This window comes from Cynocephalus volans, chromosome 3, assembly GCF_027409185.1.
Source record: "Cynocephalus volans isolate mCynVol1 chromosome 3, mCynVol1.pri, whole genome shotgun sequence".
Classification (NCBI taxonomy): domain Eukaryota; kingdom Metazoa; phylum Chordata; class Mammalia; order Dermoptera; family Cynocephalidae; genus Cynocephalus; species Cynocephalus volans.
The window spans coordinates 21,661,602-21,687,366 of record NC_084462.1 but is presented as its reverse complement, the minus strand read 5'-3'; the positions used below and the strand labels follow the sequence as shown (position 1 = coordinate 21,687,366).

The 25,765-nt window shown below is 37.4% G+C and overlaps 1 protein-coding gene across 1 annotated transcript in view; it reads right to left on the bottom strand.

Moving 5' to 3' along the window:
- Positions 1 to 25,765, bottom strand: part of RSPH10B (radial spoke head 10 homolog B) — a 57,788-nt gene that overhangs the window by 1,849 nt on the left and 30,174 nt on the right. The window contains exons 14-18 of the mRNA XM_063088293.1: positions 22,594 to 22,701; positions 21,853 to 21,996; positions 12,416 to 12,542; positions 11,100 to 11,195; positions 368 to 566 (exon numbers count right to left, since the gene is read on the bottom strand). Coding sequence (XP_062944363.1) covers positions 368 to 566; positions 11,100 to 11,195; positions 12,416 to 12,542; positions 21,853 to 21,996; positions 22,594 to 22,701 — 674 coding nt within the window. The remainder of the gene's footprint in view (positions 1 to 367; positions 567 to 11,099; positions 11,196 to 12,415; positions 12,543 to 21,852; positions 21,997 to 22,593; positions 22,702 to 25,765) is intronic.

The window sequence follows — 25,765 nt, the reverse complement described above, 5'->3', positions numbered from 1 at the left end:
GCATCGCTCCAGAAAGTCCAACGGTCTTAGGCGCTCTGGTGTGGAACCAGGAACTAATACCAAATATTACGATGAGACGTCAAAAAGTTCATGTAAAGATTCATATTATTTTTTAATTCTATTTTTCCACAAACTTTTTGAACTACCCTCATGTAACAAAAGTTGCTCTTGTCACCCTATCACTCAGGAAGTTAAAGTTCTAGAAGCTCTGCCAGGAGCCAGGAGCAGAGACCAAATATTTAGTGTGTCAAGACACCCTTAGGAATTTGTATACTTTTAATGAATACTTCTGGTAGCTTCAGGAGACAGGAAAGAAAGATACCTGAGCTCATGAAGGAGAGAAGGACTGAGGAGTTTCACAAGTTACCTTGCTTCCAGCTCATCATTTTCAACTTTCTTCTGTTGAGCCATTGCTGCGTAATGTAATCTATTTTCCTTTATTTTCTCCTTGAGAGTTTCTTCATGTTTATATGCATGGAAGAATGTGTTCACAAAAAAGATATACATATTATGGACCCACGTGTTGAGTTTTTCCTTGGGATCTTCCTTGGGTTTTTCATCTTTCTCTGTAATGAAGTTTAAGGTGAGTATTCATACAACTGTGCAATAAATTTGGACTCTGTTCCTATTCTAGTTCTGTCCTGTCCTGTGGTGGGCTGAGTGTCCTTATCCTCTTTAAGATGGGGTGATGCTGGTCTTCCTGGAGAGTTGTGAGGATTAAGGAAACTGCAAAGTGCTTCAGTTACTACCTGGAACAGAGCAGGTGCTCACTAGATCCTGGCTGGGATTGTCAGCACTTCTTTTGAGTCTCCTCGTGCCCTTTTTTTTTTTTTTCTAAATAGCTTAAGTATTTTGGTTTTCTGAAATTAAAATTTCAGAAAATTTATGTTTTCCATATTTCAGAAAAGAAAACCTCTTAGCTGTTGCTTACACTGTCTTTAAAGGCAGCTTTCATTAATAATAATAATAATAATAAAAGATTTTAACTCTGAATTGAATAAGAAGGTAAGTAGATTATGTCTCCAGCATGGGCTACTCTACTATATGAGAGTAGGGGTGGGGGGCGAGGGAGAAGTGTTGGACAAGTACAAAGAAAAGGTAGGATTCTGTGAACAACCCACCCCACCAATCTCACCTCCATTCAGGAGCCACCGTGGAGGGCCCCCAGTGGAAGAACCTTGCTGTCAATGCCAAATTTTGCAGAGACTAATGGAAACTTTCATGTGTGCTTCCCACACGAACTCCTAAGGTCTGGAATATGAGTGTAACCCATGGCAGGCCTAAGGCTTGGGCAAGTGTTGTGCATGGAGGTATGGGTGGCAAATCACAAAAGCAAACCCACTTGCACAGCCTCTGCTGGGAAGCAGCACAGTATAGTAGTTCAGAGCACAAACTTGAGCCAAACTAGTTAGACTCAAAGCCCAGCTGTGCCACTTCCTAGCTGTGTAACCTTAGCAAATTAATGTCTCTGTGCCCTAGTTTTCTCATCTGCAAAAGGGGAACCATAAAAGTACCTACCTCACAGAAGCAGTGTGAAGAACAGATGCATTAGTGCATGTTGCTTGTGGTTTTCCCACAAGCCATGTCTGCCAACACAAATGATCACCTTGCATATTACAAAATAAAAAAGATAAGCCATGCACTGGGAGAAAATTGCTAAAAAACATATATCTGATAAAGGTGGACTTGTCTCCAGGATACATAAAGAACTCAGTGAGACAAACAACCCAATATAAAAAAAATTTTAAACACACTACTAAGTGTTGGAAAAGACATGGAGAAACTAGACTTACTCATATGTTACTGATGGACATGTGAAATGGTATGGCCAATTAGGAAAACAGTTTGGCATTTTTCTTTTAAAAGTTCAGCATACACTTAGCATATGACATAGCAATTCCACTGCTAGAGAAATGAAAATATATCCACAAAGACTTATACACCAGTGTCCATAGCAGCATTATTCATGGTAGCCAAAAGTGGAAACAACCCAACTGTCCATCAATTGTTAAATGGAGAAAATGTGGTACATCCATACAGTGGAATACTAGCAGCAATACAAAGGAACAAAATGCTAATACATGCTACAAAATGAATGAACATCAAGATAATTATGTTTAGTGAAAGGCCAGATGCAAAAGACATAAGGTTGCATTTATCTGAAACGTCCAGAAAAGGCAAATCCATGAGAAAGAACACAGGTCATTAGCTGCCTGGGCCAGGGATGAGAGTGGGGATTAACTACGAGGGGCCCAAGAGAATTTTTGCGGAATAATGTTCAAGAACTGTGTTGTGATAGTTACTGTACACTTTAATGGGTGAATTTTATGGCAAGTAAATTATACCTCAAAGCCGTCAATAAGAGGGGTAAGTAGCAATGCATCTAAAATATTTCTTAAATATTTTTAAAAATTTTATAATAAAAAAAGCCCCTCAAATTATATAAGCACGTTTACTCAGATAATTCTTCTGCTACCCTCTTATGGAAAAGTCTTTTTAAAGGACTGAAATCACAACCCATAGTGGGCAGGGATGGAATGGACTGATACAGATTTGCAGGGCATTAAAACTCTTTATAAAAGATAAAATGTATTGAGTAGAATTTCCAACTATAGAAGTCAAGTTTGCTTACTGCAGAAAACTTCAATTTGTTCCACAAATAATTATTGGGCACCTATTAGGTAACAGGCCCTGTTGTAAGTGCTACGGTAAACACAGCAATGAAAATATCTGCCTTCTCTAGTGCAATCCGAATGTTATTGACATTCCGGTGTATTCCTACTGGTCAGTTGTCTATCACAGCATGCAGTTAACAAAAATGGGATCATATATCCTGTTTTTCAGGCAGCAATACATTCTGTAAGAGATTTTTAATGGCTATAAGTTATTCTATTGTATGGATAGAAACCATAAGAGATGTGTCAATCTAAACAAGGCTTTTCTCAGTTTTTCAGTTTTATAAACAATGCTGTAATGAACATCCTTATATATATATGTTTTTCCCTACTTCTCCAAAATTTCCTTGGGATAAATCCATAGAATTAGAATTGCTGGTCAAAACAGTATTCACATTTAAAATTTTGATGCATATTTCCAGACTCCCTTTTAGAAAGGCTGAGCCACCTTATAATCGAACTTGCAGTGTATAAGAATATTTTTCTCTCACGTCACTGTCATAAGCACCATTTTCTCTTGACAGTCTCTTATTCTGTTTTTTAACTTGCTCTTCCCTGATTATCAGTGAAGCTAAGCATTTCTTCATGTGTTTGTGGGTCATTTATGTTTTGTGAGAAAAAGTGATTTTTCCTGTTTGGTTTTTCATTTTTTTTTTTTTTATTCTTAATATTTTAAGGATATTAACCTTTCTTAATTTTTTTTTCTCAGTTTGTTTGACTTTGCAATTTGTTATTGGCTTCTTTTGCCAAAAGACGATTTTGATTTTCAAGTAGTCAATTCTATAAGTATTTTTCTTTGTAGTTTTTGCCTTAGTTTTTACGCCTAAAAAGGCCTTTTTCAACACTAAGTATATAAATGTTCAGTTGCATATGCTTTTAGTTCTTATGGTTCTAATTTTTACATTTAACTCTTTAATACGTCTGAATTTTTTCCCAAAATTTAGCCAATAATCCCAGCTCCATGTATTACGTTATCCACCTTTTCCCTACTAAAAACAAGCTCTTTATTATATACTAAATGTTTATGTTTGTGTTTGCAATGATCTGCTTATTATTTTGCGAGAATCACACTATTTTACTTATTGTAGGTTTACATTTTCAGTGTGTTTTAATATCTAGGACTAAAAGTACCTTCCCAATTTTCTTTTTAATATTCTTACATCTGTTTCTGCCTGTTGATTCTTCCAGAAAAACATTAGGATGATTTTGTCAAAATTCAAAAATTGATGGGATTGGAATTAAATTTATAAATTAACTTGGTAAGAATCTACACTGCTACAATATTGAGTCTTTCCATAAGGTAGGTGGTATTTCTGTTTATTCAAGACTTTTCTAAGGTCTGTAAAGTACAGTAGTTTTCTTTTTTAAAAATTTTATTGTATGACAAATGACAAATTATAATTGTGTACACTTACGAGGTACAATGTGATGTTATGGGTATACAATGTGGAACAATTAAATTAACTTAATTTAATATCCATCACTTCAAATAGTTATCATTTGGGGGTGAGAACATATGAAATTTACTCTCAGCAATTTTGAAATATATGATATATTACTATGAACTATAGTCACCATGTTATGCAATAGATCAAAAAAAAAAAAAAAACTTAACACTTCCTGTCGAATTGAGATTTTATACCCTCGTCCAACATCTCCCTGTTCCCCTCAACCCCCAGCCTCTGGTAACCACCATTCTGTTCTCTTCTTCTTTGAGTTCGATTGTGGTAGATTCCACAGAAAAGTGAGATCATATGGTATTTGTCTTTCTGTGTCTGGCTTATTTCACCTAGCATAACCTCCTCCAGGTTCATCCATGTTGTCGCAAATGACAGAATTTCCTTCTTCTTTAAGGCTGAATAGCATTCCATCGTGTATATGTACCACATTTTCTTTATCCATTTATCCAACAATAAACACTTAGGTTGATTCCCTTTCTTGGCTATTGTGAATAATGCTGTAATGAACGTGGGAGTGTAGCGATCTCTTCAACATACTGACTTCAAGTCCTGGGTATATAAGCCTAGAAGTGGGGCTACTGGGTATCAAATGTTAATTTGATTTTTAGCTTTTTGAGGAAACTCCATCCTGTTTTCCATAATGGCTATACTAATTTACACTCCTACTGACAGAGTTCAAGGGTCCCCTTTTCTCCACATCCTGCCCAACACTTGTTATCTTTTATCTTTTTGATAACAGCCATTCTGATAAGTGTTGGGTGATATCTCATCATGGTTTTAATTTGCATTTCCCTAATGATTACTGATATTGAGCATTTTTTTTCATATATCTGTTGACCCTTTGTATGTCTTCTTTTGAGAAATGTCTATTCAGGTTCTCTGCCCAGTTTTCAATTGGGTTATTTGTTTTCTGGCTAATGAGTTTAATTCCTTATATATTTTGGATATTAACCCCTTAACAGATGCATGGCTTGCAGATATTTTCTCCCAGTAAGTAGGTTGTCTCTTCCCTCTGCTAATTGCTTTTTTGTTTGTTTGCATTTTTTGTTGTGCAGAAGCTTTTTATTTTGATGTAATCCATTTGCCTATTTTTGGTTTTGTTACTTGTTTCTTCACGTAGGTCGCACAAACTCTTCTTATGTTTATTCCTAAATACATTGTATTTTGTTGTTACCACCAGTTGGAACTTCTTCCCTCTTAATGTTTTTTCTTTCTCCCATATTTTCTGACCATTGGTAGTAGTATACGGAAAAGCTATTGAATTAGGTTTTATTAACTTCTATTTTGTAAACCAACCATCTCACTTAACTTTTGTTATTTCTAATGGCTTTTCAGTTGATGCTTACATTTTTTCAGGTAGACAATGAGATTATTCATTCCTTAAAACTTTTACTCCACAAGTGTTTATTGAGTCCCTAGAATAACACAGTGTTGTTTAGGATCCAGGAATATAGAAGTAATTAGAACTGAATCTCCGCTTTCAGGACACTTCCATTCCAGGAGTGTGGAGAGAAGGGAGAGAGAAGGGAGGTGCAAATGTGATACTGAGAGAAGAAACAAAGGCAGGGTAAGGGAGCAGAGGCCAGAGTAGAGTTCTATTTTATTTATTTATTTATTTTCCTTTTTTTTTTTTTTTTTTTTTTGGTGGCTGGCCAGTACTGGGAGCTGAACCCTTGACCCTGGTGTTACAAGGCCATTCACTAACCAAGTGAGTGCTATTTTAGTAGGATAGTGAGGGAAGACCCTTTTCATGAGGTGAAATGGAGTATAACAAATGCTTACCCCTGTCCTCATGGCATCACTTATTATGGGTCCTTTGGTTTTGTTGCCTGAAAGTCCACCTCTGGTAGATTCATCAGGAAGTGCTTGTGAGAACAACAGTCCTTGAGTTTGTGAATGGCCTCAAAATTTTGTCTAGAGCCTTCCTATTTGAAGGTTAAATATAAAATCCTTAGCTCATACTTTCTGTCCTCGAGGAACTTAAATAAACTCTGATGTTCTCTGGCATAAAACATTATTGTCAAAAAAAAAAAAGTCTGATGATAATCTGATCTTCATTTTTTTATGATTGACTTGGTCATTTTGCTTGGATGCCCTAGGTTTGCTTTGCTTGTGTTCTCTCTGTCTCTCATTCCCTAGTAGTTTATTAGATTTGTCTCGGTCTTGATAGTTCTGGGTCAGTCTTCCAAGGTTTGCAGATGTCCTTTGAATATGTAAGTTCTAAGGCTTTTTATCTCAAGAAAATTTTCTTAAAATACAGATTTGAATATTTTGTTCCATTGCTTTAGTGTTCTTTGGGGGATTCCTATTAGGTTAGGACTTTTTTACCTGTCATATATCTGTTACTTTCTCTGGAATCCTTTTTAACACTTTGTATCTTTTTTACTTTTGAACTCTTTTTACTTTCTGTTCCTCTCAAGGCTGTCTCTCTGTTTGTTTATTCTCTCTCTCTCTTTTTTTTTTCTTTTTTTTCTAGTTTGGTCTTTTTTTTTTTTTTTTTCCTTTTATTTCTAATTTTCTCCTAAGTTCTATTATCTCACTCAAGATTTTCTAATTCTGATTTATGTTGCCTGTTATCTCTTCTATCACATTCTCAATTTCTTTTAGTTCATTTTGCAAATACAGGTTGAGTATCCTAATCCAAAAATGCAAACTCCAAAATGCTCCAAAATCCAAAACTTTTTGAGTGCTGACATGACACTCGAAGGTCACGCTCAGAGGAAATACTCATTGGAGCATTTCAGATTTTGGATTTTCGGATTAGAGATCCTCGCCTGGTAAATATATAATGCAAATATTACAAAATCCAAAAAAGTATGAAATCCAAAGCACTTCTGGTCCCAAACATTTCAGATAAGAGATCCTCAACCTGTAATAAGGGACAGTTTTCCGTCTGTTTTATGGGCTCCTCTTTCTAGCATGCTTTCATATCTGTAGGAGCATTATTCTGCTTATTTTTTTCTTATAATATCATTTGGGATTTAACCACAAACCTATCTGTTTTACAGAAAAGTCATTTTCCTGAATTTTTAGTGTACAGGTAGGTGGATCGTGACAATTTTTCTAGCTTCCCATCCCCTTCTTTTCACAAAAGGAAACAGGATGGTCCGGTACTTTGAGACCTTCTGCCACTACTTCCTTATCTCTTTTCACTTGAATATTTCTTTGCCCTCCTGTCCCAGCCTTCTCAGTGTGATTTCTACTCCTAGCAATTTTTCCTCGGTGTTGTGGTTTTCCTGGAAGGAGCTTTGGTTTGTTCCTGGGGCCCAACCGCCCTCTCCCCTTTAGACTTTACTCTGACCCCTGGTGCTCATTCATTAACTGGAGTGCAGCGACCTCCCTGCCTCGGTTGCTCTTCTCAGCCTGGCCTGCCATGCCTGCCTGTGAGTCCGTGTTGGGAACTTCGGGTGCTAGCGTTCTCAGGTCTTTAGGACACACTAATTGCTTCTCTCTGTCTTTTATATCTGTTACTGTCTCTTACATCCTTTCTACATTCTGATGCGTGAGGGTTTTGTAACTAGTGTCCCTGTCTACTCATATTTTTACTTTATTGTGATGCCTTGTCACAAAATATAGTTGTATGTACAGTTTATGGGTTTTTGATTTTGCTATTCTAACTGTGCTGTCTTCATGTGGGGATTTAGAGAGATGAAAAAAAAGCTGCACAAATGCCACTTCCATCTTCCCAGAATCCCCACTCTAGGTGGTTTTCAGGTCACCCTCTGTTTCCCAGTTGAGAACACTGGTCTATTATCTTAATTTTTTATCTTCATCAAGTTTTCATATTTTTGGTTATGTTAACTTTGTTCAATGAAAAGAAAGGCTTTTTATTTTATTCTTTGGAGGGTTTTTTAAAAAAAATAATATAAGAATAATTCTTATTATTGCTTTCTCAAATTTTTAAAAGAACTGGCTCATAAAAATTAAATTTGGGAGCATAATTTTTGAGTTTGTTCCCCATGATTATTCAAATTTTCTATATTTTCTTGAGTCTATGTTTGTTATTAATATCTCCCAGAAAATCATTTCAAATTTTTCCAATTTATTAGCTTAAAGTTGTATATGGCACTCTCTTACTGTACTTTCAAAAATTTTATTTGTGATTATCTACTTCTCCCTTCCTACTTAGTATGTATTTTATCACCTTTGTGCAGATTATACTAGGTTGAGGATCTCTATTTTATTTACCTTTTTTACTTAAAGAACCAGCTTTGAGAATGACTAGTGTTATGATTCTTGTTTTCTGACAAATACTTTGTGAGTTGATTTTGTTAAAGCTTTCCTCCTGTTCTGTTATTCCTCCTTTCTCCCTTTTGGGGCTGAATGTTTAGGTTATTGTATTTTTTTGTTTAATAATGAAAACACTTAATACTATAAATTTTCTCTGGTTATAGTTTTGGCCATGTCTTATAGGTAATATTTAAGCTATTCCAGTCTTCTAAGTATTCTTAGGAATGCAATTTGCTTTTCTCTAAGAATTACATAGAAGAATGGAAGACTTCATGTTTGGTGGGGCTTTTTGTTGTTTGTTTGTTTTGTTTTTCTTTTTAATTTTCAAGCAGTGAGAGGATATTTTACTCTTAAAATCAACATACCTGGTCCTTCTTTAATAAAAGTATATTCTTCTTCATCAGTGTGTTGTGATCCTCTATCATCTTTGACTTCGAATTTTGAGACTGCTTCCACATTTGTTTCAGGCCCTGAGTTTGCATCAAATGTCACATTTTAGGCTACAAGTTAATAAATTTTATGTTTATGGAATTATTTTGTGGTTCAAGAATCACTTACTATATTCTTTTGCCAAAATAAATGCCATTTCTCATATTATTAATCTTTAAAAAACATTTTTTTTTTTTGGTAGCTGTCTGGTACAGGGATTCAAACCCTTGGCCTTAGTGTTATCAACCCCACACTCTACCCATCTGAGCTAAACAGTCAGCCCTAGGCTTTCTAAACTAGCTTTGTTGGTCATTTTAAATGTGTTAAACGTATAAGGAGAGATCAGAGAACCCAAAACACAACTTTCCAGGGCCTTGACTAAGGTGCATGGGACCACTACAGGCAGAGTAAACAAAGACATGAAAAGAATTGTAAAAGAGACTTTTTTGTGCCACCCTTCAGCCTCAGACAAGGCTACAGCTATTTAGATCTGTGAGACAAAATAGTTGACGGTATCTGTCTTTTACTTATTCAAAGTCTGAAGTGCCTCAAAGACAAAGACAGCTGTGTGCCTGAGCGAATCCTCTCTTCTAGAGGGCTACAAATCTGGTTACCCTCACAAAAATAATTTCACAGTAGTTTTCCCTCTTTATCCCCTTCTTGTCTAGGCTACACAGTCTCTAACTCTTTAAAATTATACTAAGTTTTTCCATCCTTTTAAGCGATCCTGATTTTCTAGTCATGTGGCAGATTTTAAAATTCAGAGAATTGAATTGTATACAATCCATTAGGACTCTAATTAAGGTTAGAACAAGACTGAATTTGAAGATTACTTACTTCTTATGTTCATCCATGAACTCTCAACTAGATACCTGCTAGCTGGAGGACAGACAGTAAGTCACAGCCACCAGGATGCAGTAATCAGATAAAGTTGGACTTTGAGAAAAGATGCCATGTGGGTAAGGGAATGGCCTTGACAGTAGACAGAGCATTAGCCCAGGGCACAGGGGGCTGGTGTGCAGTAGGCACTCAGCCAACGTTAAAGGAATAACCAGAGAGATCCAGGGCAAAATCAAGGTATAGCCAGAGCTAACAATCAATCACCAGCTAATAACATGAACAGTAAAATTGGGGTTCCATTTTTAGTTCTTTTCTGTTGTAGAAACTGTACATCTTGATATGGCACTTTGGGAGTCGGGTAAATTCTCTGCTAGGATGCTGAACACTACAAGGGAAAAATGACACACGTTGCAGATAGTACCAGAGGAAGATGGAAACTAGAAGAGTGAAGTCACAGAAGCCAAGGGAGGAGAGTGTTTCAAGAAGCTGACAGTCTTCATTACTACTGAGAGATCGATTCATGTGAGAGCAGCTTAGTGGGGGTGACAACAGGCAAGTCGCTGGTGATGAAGAGTGGCAATCAGCAGTATGGCGAGGACACATACCCACTTGCAGTGAGCTCAGGGAGAAACAGAGGACAGCAATTGAAGAAGATGTGTGTATACAGCTTTTCAAGACAAAGGGGAGCAGAGAAATAAAGTAGAACCTAGAAGAGAACGTGAGATAAAAGAGAGGTTTTCCTTATTGGACCTACTAGAGCATGTGCTCAAGGGAATGATCTCTTAGAGAGGGAGAAAGTCATGGGGGAAGAGACAGTCCCTGTAGAGCGGACACATATGCGAAGGCTTTGAGAGGAGGAGGGCCCAGGACAGAGCCTGAAGGAACTCCCCAGTTAGCGTTTGCCTGCCATAAACAACGCGCGGTCAGAGGAAAAGGAACACCAGCAGCCTAAGACATGGAGGCAAAGCCAAATGCAGCTGAGAGGCCAGCAAGATGGTGGCAGAAAATTCCCCCTGAATGTATTAACATAGTGGCATTGGACGGCCCCAACCAGAAGAGAGGGTGAGGGGAGGCGAGGTCTGCAGTCAGCGGACACAGAGAACTCTAGAGATATTTTCCTAGGAGAAAGGAGACTATGAAGAGGAGTATGAGGGATTGAATAAGCGTTTGTTCGTTGTACTTTTTATCTTGAGCACCTTTAGAAGCCAAAGGGAATGAGAAAAGTTGAGAGAGAAAAAGTTCAATGTAAGAAAAGGATATAATCACAGCATCGGGCTCTTAGAGGTGGGCAGGCAGGGCCGGGGGTAGTCATGCCCTGAACGTGAACTCCCTCAAGCCAGGGAGAGAATCGGAAGTGGCTGCACCAGCCTCATTGTGTGAAAAAGACGGCTGTAAATTTTTATAGACTATATAACTTATAAGCAACAGTTTGTAAATATTAATGTTGTACAATTAAAATACTTACCATTTTGAGATGGAAAAAAGGTTAACCCTTTTCCTGAAGATTTTAAATTAATTTTAGACATTCTTTCATCACTTAGGGACTTCCTGATCTTGGGTTTTTACATTAAAAGAAAAAAAAACATAAAGCAAAATATTACTACTGTATCATTGTAGACTAAAAATAGTTTTCTACATTATAATTAGGAAATTATTAATGAGGCCATTCTCTTTGAGCTAGTTTGATTAGTTTTAACCTGCATAAAATATTGATATTTGTACTGTTAAGGAAATGAATACAAGTTATTGCATCTACTGAAAGACTTCCCCCACAAATCCCAAAAATCTCCCCAAGTCTGTTGAGAAAGCATTTATTATATTCAATTAATTGTACTTAGATTCATATAATAATGTTTTGTTGTTGTTGTTGTTGTTGTTTTGTCTTTTTCGCGACCGGAACTCAGCCAGTGAGTGCACTGGCCATTCCCATATAGGATCCGAACCCGCGGTGGGAGCATCGCTGCGCTCCCAGCGCCACACTCTCCCGAGTGCACCATGGGCTCAGCCCTATAATAATGTTTTTAATTACAACAGATACGCTGTTAACTCCTACCAGCTAGAATTCTCCCTTGAACTCCAGACTTGTTTCTAGCCATGCCCCTTGTTGTAAACACTCAGTTGTCTAATCAGGCAACTTAAGCCTAATGTGTCCAAAATCGACCCCTTAATTTTGCCCCCAAAACTCATCCCTCTGCCCCCATCTTCCCCATCATAGTAAATGACAACTCTGTTCTTCTAGTTGCTCCGGCCAAAAATCTTAGAATCATCTCTGCCTCATATTTTCCTCCCAAACCCCACTCACTTCAAAACACCTTGGATCTAAGTCCTTCTCCCCACTTTAGTTCAAGTCACAATCACCTCCAACCAGGATGGTTCCAAGTGCTTCCTCTTGATTTGTCCACAGTGAAGCCATGGAGAGCCCACCTATGCCTCTTTTTCAGATGGCTTCTCATTCCCATTCCTTCCCATCCACTCAGAAAAAAAGCCAGGGCCTCCCCACAGCCAGATGCCCTTCATGTCACTTATATCTTGTGTGAGGAAGTACAGCTTGTGGCCCGGTACACACCCTGGGAATGTGAGCTCTTACCGTGTATAGTTCACTTGCTATCATCACCCTCTCCTCATTAGAATGGAAAGTCCATGGGAGAATGGGCTTTTTTTCAGTGCTAGATTCCTAGTACATAGAAGAGTGATCTTTACGTAGTAGGCATTTGATAGTATAGTGGTTGACACTACAACCATGTATCTGTTTGTTACATGGTTAGTTGTAAATAAAAACCTCTGGTTTCCTCATTTTGTTAATATCAGGCAAGAATCCTAACTTGCATGAACACAACCTGGCACTGCTACAGTGAGCAATATCAGACTCCTGGCTTGTGACTGCACTTAGACTCCTGTTTTGGATGTTCTAAGCAAGGACAAAACACATAAGAGGATTTCTGGTTTCCATAGAGAGGTATGCATGTGCATATATACACATAACAATTGATCTCAAATAAACTGCACATAAAGTGTAGTGCTTGATGAGTTCCGACGTATGTCTACACCTATGAAACCAGCACTTCAGTCAAAGACAGTAAACATATCGCTCTCAAGTTTCCTTCTGCCCCTTGGTCATCCATCGGATTCCTCCATCCCTCTTACCCCACCGCTAGGCAACCACTGACTGCTTTCCATCACTACAGATCACTTTGCACTTTCTATAATTTTATATGAATGGAATCATACAGTATGTAACCTTTTTTGCCTGGATTCTTTGACCCAGCATAATTAGTTTGAGATTCATCCATGTTGTTGCATGTGTCATGAGTCATTTTCTTGCTGAGTCATGCTCCATTGTACAGATATAATATGATCTGTTTATCTTGGTGAGCTGTCTGCAGATTTTGCAGATTTTGACTGTTGGACTTGTTTTACGATGCAAAATATGGTCTATCTTGGTAAATGTTTCATGTGCACTGAGAAAGAGCGTGGGTTCTGCTGTCTGTGTCATTTAGATTATGTTGGTTCATAGTGTTACTCAAAGCTTCTACATACTTTGATTTTCTACTTGCTCTATTAATTATTGAGAGCAGGGTTGACTAACTATAATCGTGGATTTTTCTATTTTCTCTTTCTATCGGTTTCTGCACATACTTTGAAGCTCTGTTATAACATGCATACCCACTTAGGATTAATTTGTCCCTTTACTTGACTGACCCCTTTATCACTATGAAATGACACTGTATGCCTGGTGACATCCTTTACTCTGATATCTAATTTGCCTGCTATGGATATAGCCACCCCAGCTTTCACTGAATAGTGTTAGGATGGTACACCATTTTCCATTTTTTTACTTTTCACCTATTTGTGTCTTTATATTTAAAGTGGGTTTATTGTCAACAGTTTATAGGTTAGTTTTGACTTTTTTTGATCAATCTGACAATCTATGCCTTATATTTGGGATGTATAGATTATTTATTTATTTTATTTTTTCCTTCAGCAGCTGGCCAGTAAGGGGATCCAAACCCTTGACCTTGGTGTTATCAGCACCACACTATCCCGAATGAGCTAACTGACCAGCCCAGATTATTTACATTTAAAGCGATTATCTACCATCTTGCGATTTGTCCCATCTGTTGTTTCCTTTTTCTTTTCCTACCTTCTTTTGTATTAACTAAGTACTTTTTATAATTCCATTTTATCACCTTTACTGAGTTATTGACCATAGTTTTTAACCACAGTTCATTGGTGTTTTAGTGATTTGCAGTGTACTTCTTTAACTTAGCACAGTCTACCTTCAGGTGATACCAAACCACTTCACTTACAGTATAAGAACCGGAAAACACTCCACTCCCATTTCTCCTCGTCCAGCCTTCGGACTGTTGCTGTCATACTTCTTCACATGTTATGCGCCTCATGAACACTGTTATGATCATTGCTTTAAACAGCTAATTATCTTTTGAAGAGATTTTTTTTTTTTTTTAAATTATATTAATCCATTTGGGCCGAGCCCGTGGCGCACTCGGGAGAGTGCGGTGCTGGGAGCGCAGTGACACTCCCGCTGCGGGTTTGGATCCTATATAGGAATGGCCGGTGCGCTCACCTGCTGAGTGCCGGTTACGAAAAAGACAAAAAATAATAAAAAATAAAAAAAAATAAAAAAATTAAAAAATTATATTAATCCATTATTAATAGTTGAAGTTACTATTTCCAGTGTTCTCCATTTCTTTGTATACATCTAGATTTCCATCTGGTAACATTTTTCTTTTGCCCGAAGGACTTCCTTTAACACTTCTTGCAGTGGCTGGTCTTCTGGTAATGAATACTTTCAGCTTGTGTATGTCTGTAAAGCCTCTTTCACCTTTACCTTTTTTAATTCTCCAATCTTTTATTGTGGTAAAATATGCATAACATAAAATTTACCGTTTTTAAGGGCACGGTTCTGAGGCATAAAGTACATTTATACTGTTGTGCAACCATCATCACCATCCATCTCTAGAACTCTTTTTATCTTACAGAACCGAAACTCTGTACCCATTAAACAATCACTCTTCGTTTCCCCTCTCCCTCAGCCCCTGGCAATCACCATTCTTCTTTCTGTCTCTGAGTTTGACTACTCTAGAGCCTCATTTAAGTTAAATCATACAATATTTGCCCTTTTGTAACTGCCTTATTTCACTTAGGATAATGTTCTCAGGCTCAGTCATCCTGCAGCATGTGTCAGAATTTCCTTCCTTTTTAAGGCTGAATAATATTCCATTGCATGGCTATACCACCTGTTGCTTATCCATTCATGTGTCGGTGGATACCTGTGTTGCTTCTACATTTTAGCTATTGCGAATAATGCTGCTGTGAACATGGGTGTATAAATATCCGTTCAAGACCCTGCTTTCAATTCTTTTGGATATATCCCCAAAAACGGAATTACTTTTTTCCACAGTGGTTGTGCCGTTTTCCATTTCCACCAACAGTGCACAAGGTTCCAATATCTCCACATCCTCACCAAATTTGTTATTTTGGTTTTTTGGTAGAAGCCATTCTAATGGGTGTGAGGCAATATCTCATTGTGATTTTGATTTGCATTTCCCTAATGATTAGTGATGTTGAACATCTTTTCAGGTGCTTATTAGCCATTCATATATAGCTTCTTTGGAGAAATATCTATGCAAGTCCTTTGCCCATTTTTTAATTGAGATTTTTGTTGCAGAGTTTTAGGAACTCTCTATATATTCTATATATTACCCCCTTATCGGATATGTAATTTGCAAATATTGTCTCCCATACCATAGGCTGGCATTGTCCTTTCATGCACAGACAGTTTTAATTTTCATGGAGTCAAATTTGTCTACTTTTTTTCTTTTGTTGCCTGTGCCTTTGGTGTCATATCCAAGAAATAACTGCCCAATCCAATGTCATGAAACTATTGCCCTATGTTTTCTTCTAAGAGTTCTATAGTTTTAGCTGTTATGTTTAGATCTTTGATCCATCTTGAGTTAATGTTTTATATAGTGTTAGGTAAAGGTCCCATTTCATTCTTTTGCATATGGAGATCCAGTTTTCCCAGCACTATTTGTTGAAAAGACTTGTTCTTTCCCTTTGAATGGTCTTGGCACCCTTGTTAAAAATCATTTGACCGTATATGCAAGGGTTTATTTTTGGGCTCTCTATTCTATTCCACTGGTTTATATGTTTATCTTCATGCCAGTACACCATTTTGCTGTTAATGTGGTGTATAACATTTATTGATTTTCATGTTAATCCATCCTTGCATTCCAGGAATAATTCCCACTTGGACATAGTGTATAATCCTTTTCATATGCTGTTGAATTCTGTTTGCTAGTATTTGTTGAGGATTTTTAAATCAATATTCATAAGGGATAGTGGTCTGTCATTTTCCTGTAGAGTTTTGTCTTTGGTATAAAGGTAATGGTAGATTTTGTGACATTGATAACTGAAAGGAGTGGGGATGGAGGTATAAATGAGCTGAATTTTAGTATGTTATTGGAGTTAACTGGTATAAATTCACATTAGGGTGTTGTGACTTTAGGATGTTAAATGCAGTCTCCATGGTAACCATGAAGAAAATAGTTATAGAATATACACAAAAGGAAATGAGAAGGGAATTAAAATATTTCACTCCAAAGAAATCAACTAAAGACAAAAGAGACAGTAATGCAGAAAATGAGGGGCAAAAAAGGCTACAAGGCATATGGAAAACAACTAACGAAATGACGGAAGTTCCCCTTTACCAGTGATTAGGTTAAATATAAGGGGAATTTCCATCATTTCGTTAGTTGTTTTCTATATGCCTTGTAGCCTTTTTTGCTCCTCATTTTCTGCATTACTGTCTCTTTTGTCTTTAGTTGATTTCTTTGGACTGAAATATTTTTAATTCCTTCTCATTTCCTTTTGTGTATATTCTATAACTATTTTCTTCATGGTCACCATGGAGACTGCATTTAACATCCTAAAGTCACAACACCCTAATGTGAATTTATACCAGTTAACTCCAATAACATACTAAAATTCAGCTCATTTATACCTCCATCCCCACTCCTTTCAGTTATCAATGTCACAAATTCACATTTTTGAGCAATATGTGTCCCAAAAAATGAACTAATACCTATTTCTTTTTAATACATTATGTAGAAAACAAAATGTGGAGATATAAACCAAAGTCACAATAATACTAGCATTTATAAGTACTTATGTATTTCCCTTTACTGAGATCTTTATTTCTTTATATGGCTTTGAGTTATTGTCTAGTATCCTTTAATTTCATCCTGCAGGGACTCCCTTTATGATTTCTTGCAGGGTGAGTTTAGTGGTAATGAACTCCCTCACTTTTGTTTATCTGTGAATGTCTTAATTTCTTCCTCACTTTTAAAGGACAGATTTTCTGGATATTGCATTATTTGTTGACAGTTTTTGTCTTTTAGCATTTTGAATATATTGGCCTACTGCCTTCTGGCCTTCAAAGTTTCTGGTAAGAAATCTGCTGATGATCATATTGAGGATCCCTCTTATGTGATGAGTCATTTCTCTCTTGACACTTTCAAGATTCTCTCTTTGTCTTTGAACAGTCTGATTATAATGTGTCTTAGCGTGGGTCTCTTTGAGTTCATCCTACTTGGAATTTGTCGAGCTTCTTGGATGTTTATATTCATGTCTTTCATCAAATATGGGAAGTTTTCAGCCATATTTTCTTCAAATAACCTCTTCTCCTTTCACTCTCTCTTCTCTTTCTGGGACTTCCACAATACATATGTGGGTCCACTGATGGTATCAGGCTTTATTCACTTTTCTTCAATCTTTTTTTTCTTTCTGTCCCTCAGACTTGATAATTTCAATGGTCCTGGTTCTTTCAAGTTCACTGATTCTTTCTTCAGCCAACTCAAATATGCCTTTGAATCCTGCTAGTGAATTTTTCATTTCAATTACTGTAATTTTCAGCTCCAGAGTTTCTCTTTAGTTTCTTTTTAGGCTTTCTATCTCTTTACTGATATTTCTACTTTGCTCAAATGTCATTTTCTTGACTTTCTCCACATCTTCCTTTAGTACTTGCAGGATCCCTAAAACCGTTGTTTTAAAGTCCTTGTCTTGTAGGTATGCCATCCGGTCTTTCTCAAAGACGATTTCTGTTGGTTTACCTTTTCCTTTGAATCGAGCACAATTCCTTGTTTCTTTGTAGGCCTTGTGATTTTTTTGGTTGAAAACTGAATATTTGAATCTAATAATGTGGTAACTCTGGAAATCAGATTCTCCCCCTTCCCTTGGGTTTGCTGGGTTTTTGTTTCATTTTGGTTTTTATTATTGTAATAATAATATTATTACATTTATACATTTAATAATATACATTTAATAATATTATCTATGCTAAGGGCCAGCCTGAAGTGTAAACTTAAGAACTTTTCTGAGCCTTCACCTTTCCCTGGGTATGCACAGTAACTTTCTAATTTCCCCCATATGTGTAGCTACTTTTGAATGTCCTAGTCTTGAATGTTTGACTCCCAAAAGAGGAAAAATAAATAAATAAATAAATAAATGAACAAACAAACAGATAAAATAAAATAAAATAAAATGAGGGAGAGTGATGTCCCTGGAAGTCACTTTAGCTCAGAAGGGGTGCTTTTAAAAAGCGGAAGGTTGTGCAACAGTAGGTTCCTGCCTCTGTGTCTGCACCTTTGTGATCAGAAGCAGAACTCAGTTATCAAAACACATATACAAATATTTGGAGGACAGGGTCCTTATTTCCTACCCTAGCTCCCACAAACTGTCTGCACGCTGCCCCAGGAACACATGCACAGCCATCTGTCACAGTGCTGGGGGTGGAGGATGGGTGACTGCTGCTAAGCTAAGAGCTGAAATTGACCAGTATTAACCACCACATTCCATCCAAGCTTTCCCCTGGAAGCTGGAAGCCTTCAACAGACTCCAGAGTTCTAAATAGTTACATGAGACAGATGCTGCCAGTGTTATCTAGGTGGGCAGACAGATTCCTGGTGCTTCCAACTGCCATGTCTCCAAAATTCTCTCTTCACCTTCACTTTTGAAAGATACTTTTGCTGGTTATTGAATTCCAGGTTGACAGGGTTTTTTGTTTTTTTGTTGTTTTGTTTTTCAGTACGTCAAAGATGCTGCTCCACTGGAATAAGAAGTCTGTTGTTGTTCTTATCTCTGTTCCTCTGTACATTATGTGGCTTTTTCTTCTGGCTGCTTTTAAGATATTCTCTTTATCACTGATTGAAAACAATTTGGTTATAATGTGCTTTGATGTAATCATATTCCTTCTGTTGGGATTTGTTGAGGTTCTTGGACCTGAGGGTCTATAGTTTTCATAAATTTTGAAAATTTTTCAGCCATCATTTCTTCAAATAATTTTTCTGTTTTCTTCCTTCTCCTGGGATGTGAATTACACATATACAGTCATGTGCCACATTATGACGTTTTGGTCAACAACAGACTTCATATAGATGGTGGCTATACTATGTAGCCTAGGTATGTATAGGCGATACTACCTAGGTTTGTGTAAGCACACACTGTGATAGTCACACAGTGATGACATTGCCTAACAATTCATTTCTCAATATTGTGTCATTAGGCATTTCTCAGTACGCGTTGTTTCTCAGAACTCTTGTCATTAAGTGACACACGACTGTATTCGCTGCTTAAAGTTTTACAACCCTCTGACACTTGTTTTTGTGTTTGTTTTTGTTTTCCTGGATGCTTTGATTTGGATGGTTTCTATTGCTGTGTCTTCAAGTTTACTAATCTTTTCTTTAGTACAGTCAAATATGTTATCTATTCCATCCAGAGTATTTTTCATCATTAATGTGTCTCCTGTAACAGAGGACCCTGAGCAATACCAATGCCATCTTCTTAGGTGGCTAAATGCCCCACCACCAGCACCGTGTGAGAAACCATTGACCTTCTCATAGAAACAGGAGCCATACACAGTGAACTATTACATGGGAACAGGAGCCATACACAACGAAAATCTGTATGCTTGATTGCTTTAACGGCTCACTTTCGGCTTCTGTAACCTAGCTACCTACCTGGACAAACCCATGTGCCAAGGCTCAGTGCTGTTCTCCCAAAATACCTAGGGGAGGCATTCGCTGGCCGGCTAATAAAGACTCTGTTAAAATTCTTAATTAAATGTTTGGTTCCTTTCCTGGGCGACAACCTCACAACAGTCTCTCCTTAACATGTTCTTGGTTTCTTCTACCTTCTGGAACATACGGAGTATATCTATAATAAGGACTTGTCTACAATTCTATCATCTGTGTCATTTCTGGATATGTTTTTGTTGAATAGTACAGGTCATATTTTGCTACTTCTTTACATGCCTGGTAATTTTGATTGTATACTAGACATTTTGAATTTTATATTGTTAAGTGCTGGAAAATTTTGGCATTTCTTTACATATTTTTGTGCTTTGTTCTGAGATGTAGTTAAGTCACTTGGAAATAGTTGGATCCTTTTAAGTCTTCTTTTTCAAGCTTTGTTCGGTGAGCCCAGAGCCTCCTTTAATCTAGGACCCAAATACTGAAGCAGTACACTAAGTATTCAACCCAATGCCCCTTATTCATTATGAGGATTCTCCACTCCACCTATTAGGAATATAAATTATCTCTAGCCCTACATGAGTCCTAGGGATTAGTTTCCTTCTTTCTGGTTGTTCTTTCCTTGACCTCCAGTAGTTTCCTTGCAGACATGTACACATCAGTACACTCAGCTGACAACTCAAGGAGAGCCTTATGAAGATCTCCGGACCTTGCTTTCCTTCTCTGTACAACTGTTTCCTTTCCCCAGAAAATTATTCTACTTCACCTTGCCAAATTACTGGAATGTGTGAAGTTGCTGCAAGCTGAGCAAGAAGATTGGGCTTTAAATAAGTTTTAAGGTGAGCATCTCTGTGGACTCTAAATACCATCCCGAACTTACTGGTCAAAAGGGAGAAGTGATTCACTTGGAGCAAAACATGAACATCCAATTTCCAGAAAAGGATGAGGGAAACTGACCCCTGGACCAAATTATTATTATAATCTATGAAAAGACACTACATGGAATGCCATATTGAAAACTGGGAATGAACATGAACAGATGGTTTCTGAGGATGTTCCCTAGACCAGCATGTTCACACCCATGTTATTGGAATCCATGGTGATGCCCTCCATGAAATTATAGATGAATTCAATGTGGACTTTCATCCCCCTCACCTTTCTTTTCTTGGCAGCTGGCCAGTATGGGGATCCAAACCCTCGACTTTGGTGTTATAACGCTGTGCTCTAACCAACTGAGCTAACCAGCCAACCCCTGGACATTCATTTCCCTCACATCACAGCCCCAGACCCAGACTGTGGCCTATGTCCAGGCTCCCAGATGACTTGGAGAATCCATCAGTCATATACTCAGCCTGGAGGAGGCATATCTGGCTGATGTAGTGGGCAAAGAGGTGCTGAAATTGAACATGAAGCCCCCAGCTTCCTCACCGGGAATCCAAAGCCTGTGAGATTTATAGTAAGAGATGCTCATTGGACAACAGTGAGAAGGTTCCTCATAAGGGCAGCTCTGAAGAGTTTCCCAACTATGGGGCTCAGTGGGCCCCCAAGACTCTCCCTTGCAGTTCCAAATGAATGTCTCAAAATCAGAAATCCTTCAAGCTCACTAACCTGAAACCCCCCAACAAAAATGGATTTGTCTCAATTTGACCCAGAGGTTGGATCCTTCACAAATTGCTGACTCTGTACCTGCTCTGCCAAGGTCTCACAGTGAAGTCTAGAGTGTCCCTCCTTGTGAGCAAGCCCCGTGCTCAGACACCTGTTTAACACCTCATGCACACTCAGGAACTGTTTTTTGACAGATTTGCTCAGTACGGGCTTTCCACTCTTATAAACGCTAGACACATACAACAAAATATAGAGCAGATTTTCTAATCTGCCATAGCAGTCCACTCAGAATGTCGGTATGCACTCTGACTTTCATTATGATATCTCCACTGCTGTGGCTAGGAGTCTACTTCCTGGGTCATGACCAGGAAACACATTTTCTCTAACCCAAAATAGAAAAACAACAATGTACTCCTTTCAAAATATGAAAAGTCATCTTAAGTTATTTAAGTCAAATTATTTCCTGAAAGGGTTATAAAAGCCCAAGAAGGTTATGATGAAGGTTTAACTATTTCAGAATAAAACAATTCCTTGGTCTGTAAATGCTCAGATATTATTTGTTACCTGATTTACTAGTGTATAAATACTTCCATGTTTGTTTCCAGACAAATCATCATTTGGAACATTTAAATAGGATTTAGTCATTTGGTCAGTGACACAGATGAGTGCAAAGCTTAAAAGAGCTTCAAAGAATTCCAGGAAAACCAGCTGAAACAGAAGAAAACATAGAGGGTCTCGTTCATTCTGACACACCTGGAAGTGGACCATGATTGATTTGAGTGTTCATTTCATATTCATTCACTATTTCCTGACATCTGAAATATTCTTTTTAACATTAATTTCTAGTTATCCAATGCAATCAAGGAGGGGTCTTCAAAAAGTTCTGGAAAGGGCCGACCCCATGGCTCACTCGGGAGAGTGCAGTGCTGGGAGCACCGAGGCCGCGGGTTCGGATCCTATGTAGGGATGGCCGGTGCACTCACTGGCTGAGCGCGGTGCGGACGACACCAAGCCAAGGGTTACGATCCCCTTACCGGTCACAAAAAAAAAAAAAAAAAGAAACAAACAAACAAAAAGTTCTGGAAAGATTAGTATTAATCTTTTAATTCTATTTTCCATAAACTTTTTGAAGTGCCTTCACGTGTGTATGTATGTGTGTGTGTGTGTGTGTGTGTGTGTGTGTGTGTGTGTAGTTTTATGTGTTTGGGTTCAGATTATTTTTGATCAAAACTTGGTTCTTGGTATCCTAGGTGAAACAAACAGCCTGTATTGGATCTCTACCATTTGTGACACCTCTTTACAAACCTCAAGTTCAAAGCTGCTGTCAATTCCATCATGAATAAAAGGATTATCCTCTGCTATTACCTCCACGAATTTGGTTGCTGTTAATTCTTTATTTATCATTTTAAAGTCCTGTAAAAAACACAACCAAACAAACCATAATTGCCTATAATTACAAACAGCCATATCTCTTAATGTCTTTTTATATCAATACAACGCATTAAGGAATTGTATCAGAAATTAATATCTTAAAAACTGATCATTTTGAAAAGCAACCTGGATTAACACTGGTATGTATTTGCCTCTCTATCCCTTCCCTAATCCCTCTAAAATAGCAGTAAAGCATTTTTTTTTTTCATAAGCACAAGACAAAACGGGAGAGTAGATGATCCGGGTGTGAGATATCAACACAATTGCACGGGCTGGAAAGTGCTGGACTGGTAGACTCAGAAAAACAGAGGAAAAAGAGAGCTCTGGGAGTCAAGAAGCTCGTCAGGTCATGCTTTAAGAACTCAGGAAGGAGAAGCATCTCTGAAGGCCATTCTTCAGGAGGACTGAACACAAGAAGACTAGTTAAAAGTCCCTGTGGAGACCCTTTCCACACTGAAGCTGAAGACAGATTTTACTCTCTAAAGATACTGAAGGATAGAGAATTTGGCCCAGAAAACACTTAGCTCCCCTAAAGTCACAGTGCTCTGCCGAAAACAAGGATTAAGTGAAAATGGGTCTTGGTAAGGAACCTCCTCCCACACAGCCGTGCCCTTCACTCTGTTCCAAGAACTGTGAAAACCAGGTTCATATCCTCTGTGTAGGCGTTAAGAGAAATCTTCTCTTGGAAAACTAAACATCCAAGAGAAAAGATCTGTCAATAGTCACAATTAGCTGGGGGGTCGGGGAGGGGCCGGAGCAATGGGGCAGTTTCCTGGCTGATGACTGTACAGTGAAACCTAACCTTTGACAAGTGCCACCCATCCACAAAGAGCTTCAATCCTATATATGAATGACAGCCAAGGTTCACCATACGTTTGAGGGAAAGGCTTACTATAAAAGCCACAGAACAAAACAAAAACAGAAAAGCAGGATTTGGAGGGAACAGAGGCAATGTAAAAGGGCAGAGGGCAAAAATCTCCATTTAGCCTCTCTCCTCCAAATCATTCAGTTCTTCAGTGGGATGACAAAAATATGACATCTGTGTAAAAAGAATAAAAGCAAAACAAAATAACATTTTTTAGAATTGTTTTAAAAAGAACAGAGAATGAAGAAAATTTTTGGAAATTAGAAATATAATAGCAGAAATGAGTCAGTCAACGTAAGGGTTAAAAGATTAAAATAGGAAGTCTTTCCCAAAGGAGAACAAAAAAAGACAAAGATATGGATGATTGGAGAGAAAAGACTGAAATAAAACAAAATTGTTCCAGGAGGGTTGACGCCCAAGTTCCATAAAAAATGGAGAAGAGGGAAGCAGGAAATACCAAAGAAATAATTTAAGAACAATTCACAATACTGAAGAACATATGTCTCAAATGTAAAAGTTCAGATAATAAATGTAAAAAGATACCAAAGTTACATCACTGTGAAATTTCAGATAAAAATAGACTGCAAAATATTTCAGCAAGGAACAAAAAGTTACATCAAACAATGGGGAAGCAACAGTAATCAAGACAGTGCTGTACTAGCAAAAGGACAGACATATAGATAAATAGAATTGAGAGTCCAGAACCTATATATCTATGCTCAGTTGATTTTCAACAAGGATGTCAAAACCATTCAATGAGGGAAGAAAGAGTCTTTTCAACAAATGGTCCTGGGACAACTGGATATCCATACACAAAAGAATTAAGTCGGACCTCAACCTCACACCATGTACAAAACTTAGACTGTGATAAATCTAGTGTACTGATTGACAGATAAATGTACAGACAGAATACCCAAAAACAGTGTTAGATAAAATAAAATTCCAAAAAAAAGTTCAAGTAACCCACAGGAAGGCAGGAAAAAGAAAACAGGAATAAAAGAAAAGTTAAAATAATTTTTTAAAAATTTTAGAAAAAGAAAAAGAAAACAGAGGGAAAAAAACCCAGATCAAACAGAAAACAACAAGTGGTAGATTTACATCTGACATACTGAAAATTACACGAAATGTAAATGGTCTGAATACACCAATTAAGAGACAGATATTGGTAAATATTGCTGGTGGGAAGGTAAAATGGTACAGACACTCTGGAAAGTAGTTTGGCAGGTTTTTTTTACAAATTAAACAGATGTTTATTATACAAGACAGCAACTGCAATCCTGGGCATTTAACCCGGAGAAATGAAAACTATGTCCACAGAAAAACCTGTACACAATTGTTCATATATCCTTACTCACTACGACCACAAATGAACAACCCAAATGTCTATCAATAGATAAATGGATAAATAAATAGTGGTATATCTATAAAGTGGAATACTATTCAGCAATAAAAAGGAAAAAAACTATTGATCCATGCAACAACATGGATGAATCTCAGAATAATTATGCTATATGAAAGAAGCTACACAAAGAGAAAAAAGAATGGAAAATAGAGAAAAGAGAGAGAAAGAGTACAGTGTTAATATCTAAATTATTTCAGTTGAACTCCCAGAGAGAAAAAAATGGTTCAGAAGCAAAATTCTCAAAACTGATGAAGAACATCAATCCATACATTCAAGGTAACAGGTGCCAACTTGAAGGGACTCTCACTGGCCAAAAATGGGACAATTTGACCACCAACAAAAAAAATGACAGCAATGGATTAAAACACATCGAATTATATAAATCCAGGCATTAACAATATTTTTAAAAGCTCATTAGTCACCTTAAAGAGAAAAACCAAGCATTTATCCCTGCTTCCCTATATGTACTATATTTCAGAGTACTCAAATAGCTGAGGAAGTAAACTTCTTTAAATTATTCACAGCTAATAAATGCAGAAGAAATGATAGAATTAGAAAATTACCATTGTACAACCCCTACTGAAATAATGGACATTAGCAATGACCATCGAGGGCTGCTAAAGTCACTAATGAAAGGTTTATGAAAAACATTATAACGGAAGGATCATGCAGATACCATATGAACCCAGTGATCAATCTCAGCATCACTAAAAGGGAACACTCCTTATGTAATGCAACAGGAAGTACACGGAAACACCTGTGGATTTGTAGGAAAACAA